We start from the raw sequence: 2,743 nt of genomic DNA, 5'->3' as shown, positions 1-2,743 counted from the left end.
GAGCATCACAGGATGGTGAAAGTGCACAGTGATGGGGTTGAAACGGGTCAATTCAACTGGAGACGGTGAAGTAGAAATGCAAAGTGCCTTAGAATACTTTGACCAATTACATCTCCTTATGCTCAAAGGTTAACATTTGTTGTTGGACAGGACTGGCTATGATGTTGAATGTTTCATTATGTTGCTTCAAATGCTCTCTCCTATGCTAACGGTTATGGTGGGATGTATGGATCGCCGTGTCAAACATTTTACAATGTCCTACAGTTTGGAAGATGAGGGCTCCCTTGAAGGCTGTTTGACGGGTCACCTATTCTGTGTGCACTGTGTGCCTCCAAGCAGACCTAGACACCTTTACCAATGGATGGGATAAATATCCTCTGCACACCGAGCAAAATCTAACCCCCAACCAGCTATGAGAAAGTACAGAATCCTGTCACCTTCCCTGGCAATGTGGAGGTATAGATTTTAAAGGAGCCACTATGAAAATGTAAGTCTTATCTAAAAAATATATATATTTTAAAAAGTGGTTGTAAATGTAACATGATTTTCCATTTTTTCAGGATTTAAACAGCTTGGACGATGCCTGCCTGCTGGAGGAGCATGGCCAGGGAATTGAGGTCCCACCAGTGGAGTGCCCAGGATATGACACTGCTCAAAGCAGCCATTGACCCAACCTCACCATCTCGAGACTATGGACAAGATATTTATGCATCTGTTTTGAAGTATGTGCTGCTACTTTTGGCTGTATTATCCTTATACCGCTGCTTGATACTGTCGCAAGGAATAAGTCTAGTCCAGTAATTCAAAATGAGTCCAATTGGCCTATTTATAAAATAAATAATAATAATAATCTATTTTTTTATTAAATGTTATTTGTTTATTTTTATGTGTTTTTGATTTTTTTGATTGGATAGAATTTTCCACAACATTAGTAACCAAAGATTCAGGCAGACTATTTTAATTGTACAATAGAATAGTCTTCAAACAAGGAGCTGCAGGGAAGAACTCAGAGTAAATGGTTGCATGTCCCTTTATGTAGTGAGAGGTAATAATACAATCCTATTGTTACAAGTTATTTATACAAGCAACAGTTCCAGAACACAATGGCATAGTGTTAGGGTGCAGACATACTAGGAGTCTATGAAAGGCATATCACAGTCCAACACCGAATAGGCTACAGAACAGCTCACCCCAAATTCTGCCACCACACTATGGACAAAGTTTATTTAAATAACTAAAATAGCATCACTGTACGTGTTTACATGCTTCTATGCATGCTTCAGGTGATAAAAATCGGAAAGCACTATATAATTATACTTTCCTGTGGATATATTCTCACATTCCTACCTGCAAAAGGACCAACCGCACGGACAACAGGTAAAGTAAGTTCAAATCTAATTTTATTCAGCATTCTGATTTGTAGACGTCGTGAGAGGAAACCTTCCTGATCCAAACTCTCACTCATGCCCAATGTAGAATTCAACGAAATTCAACGTTGGGTCTACAGGCTCCTCACCAACCCTTCTCTTTCTCCCCCTCAGATGACTTCTCTATGCAAGCGCCTGGATGGGCTGTGGGAGGAGAACCAGGGCTGTGTTGTTCTCTTCACATGGATCCAGTTCCTTAAGGAGGAGGCCTTTGCCTTCCTCGACGTCAAGTCTCCCCTGGAGGTGGTCAAGGGGGGCAACGCTCCGGTGGAATGGAAGAGGAGTGAGGCTGGTGTGAAGCGGGCGGGGAGTCTAACCGGGGAGAAGGATAAACTGGAGCCCCTGCTGGAGCTGGACCCCCGTGCTGTCCTGGTGGTTGACCCCCGTACTGATATCCTACCTCAGCTCCTGGACTTTGATGAAGCTCAGCGGCAGAAGGTGTTTGACGCCAAGGCGTTCTGCTGTGGTATCTGCTTCATGGAGAAGCTGGGCTCGGGCTGCCTGTGCTTTAAGGAATGCAAGCATGTGTACTGCAAGACCTGCATGACGGAATACTTCCAGATTCAGATCCGCGACGGCAACGTTCAGTGCCTTAACTGCCCCGAGCCCAAGTGCACCTCCTTGGCTACACCCTCACAGGTAACTTTGACTCTTGTGACATTAATGAGCTCTTGTGACAATCTTATGAGCACTGACTAATGCACTGCCCCTTTTACAGGTCAAGCTCCTTGTCGGGGAGGAGTTGTTTGCGCGTTATGACCGCCTTCTGCTTCAGTCCAGCCTGGATCTGATGGCTGACGTGGTGTACTGCCCTCGCCAGTCCTGCTGCCAGGCTGTGATGGTGGAGCCAGACACCACCATGGGCATTTGCCCAGCCTGCCAGTACGCCTTCTGCACCCTCTGCAAACGGGGATACCACGGCCTGTCCCACTGCAAGGTCACAGCAGGTAAAGGAAATAGTTTACATTGTATTACATAGTTTATATAGTATATTACCTGACAAGTAATGAGGTCATTAAATGTAATTGCAGTCATTAAATGTAAAAGAAAATATTTTTTTTAACTACATGGTAAACGGTGATCCTTTTGAACCTAAATTAAACCTTCAAATAGAAACTAGCAACAGAATGTCAAGTGATGCAATTAATCGTGTGTAGTAATGACTAGGATTCTGTGTTCATATGTCAGTGATTGCTTTATCTGCCGTCCCAATGAAAACTAGTTTGATAATTATAACATTTTATGGAAAATATAAATGTCTCTGTACGATGCACCGTGCTGCTTTGTTGACAAAATGACGGACACTTCATGGGCCA

The 2,743-nt window shown here is 43.7% G+C and overlaps 1 protein-coding gene across 1 annotated transcript; it reads left to right on the top strand.

The window, feature by feature from the left end:
* The first annotated feature begins 1,448 nt into the window (after nucleotides 1-1,448).
* Nucleotides 1,449-2,406, top strand: LOC109891847 (E3 ubiquitin-protein ligase RNF14-like). The gene is made up of 2 exons (XM_031825950.1): nucleotides 1,449-2,066; nucleotides 2,146-2,406. Exons 1-2 carry the CDS (start codon nucleotides 1,464-1,466, stop codon nucleotides 2,404-2,406), a joined length of 864 nt encoding a protein of 287 aa, XP_031681810.1. The 5' UTR covers nucleotides 1,449-1,463.
* The last annotated feature ends 337 nt before the right edge of the window (nucleotides 2,407-2,743 follow it).

Source organism: Oncorhynchus kisutch, linkage group LG6 (assembly GCF_002021735.2).
Source record: "Oncorhynchus kisutch isolate 150728-3 linkage group LG6, Okis_V2, whole genome shotgun sequence".
Classification (NCBI taxonomy): Eukaryota; Metazoa; Chordata; class Actinopteri; order Salmoniformes; family Salmonidae; genus Oncorhynchus; species Oncorhynchus kisutch.
Note: the sequence above shows the minus strand (reverse complement) of the source record. Positions and strands in the feature narration are given on the sequence as shown.

Bases quoted from the DNA above. Each gene is read 5' to 3' on its own strand.
- LOC109891847 (XM_031825950.1), top strand. From the start codon at position 1,464: ATGCCCAATGTAGAATTCAACGAAATTCAACGTTGGGTCTACAGGCTC. The intron at 2,067-2,145 runs GTAACTTTGACT...CCCCTTTTACAG, and splicing joins CCTTGGCTACACCCTCACAG to GTCAAGCTCCTTGTCGGGGA.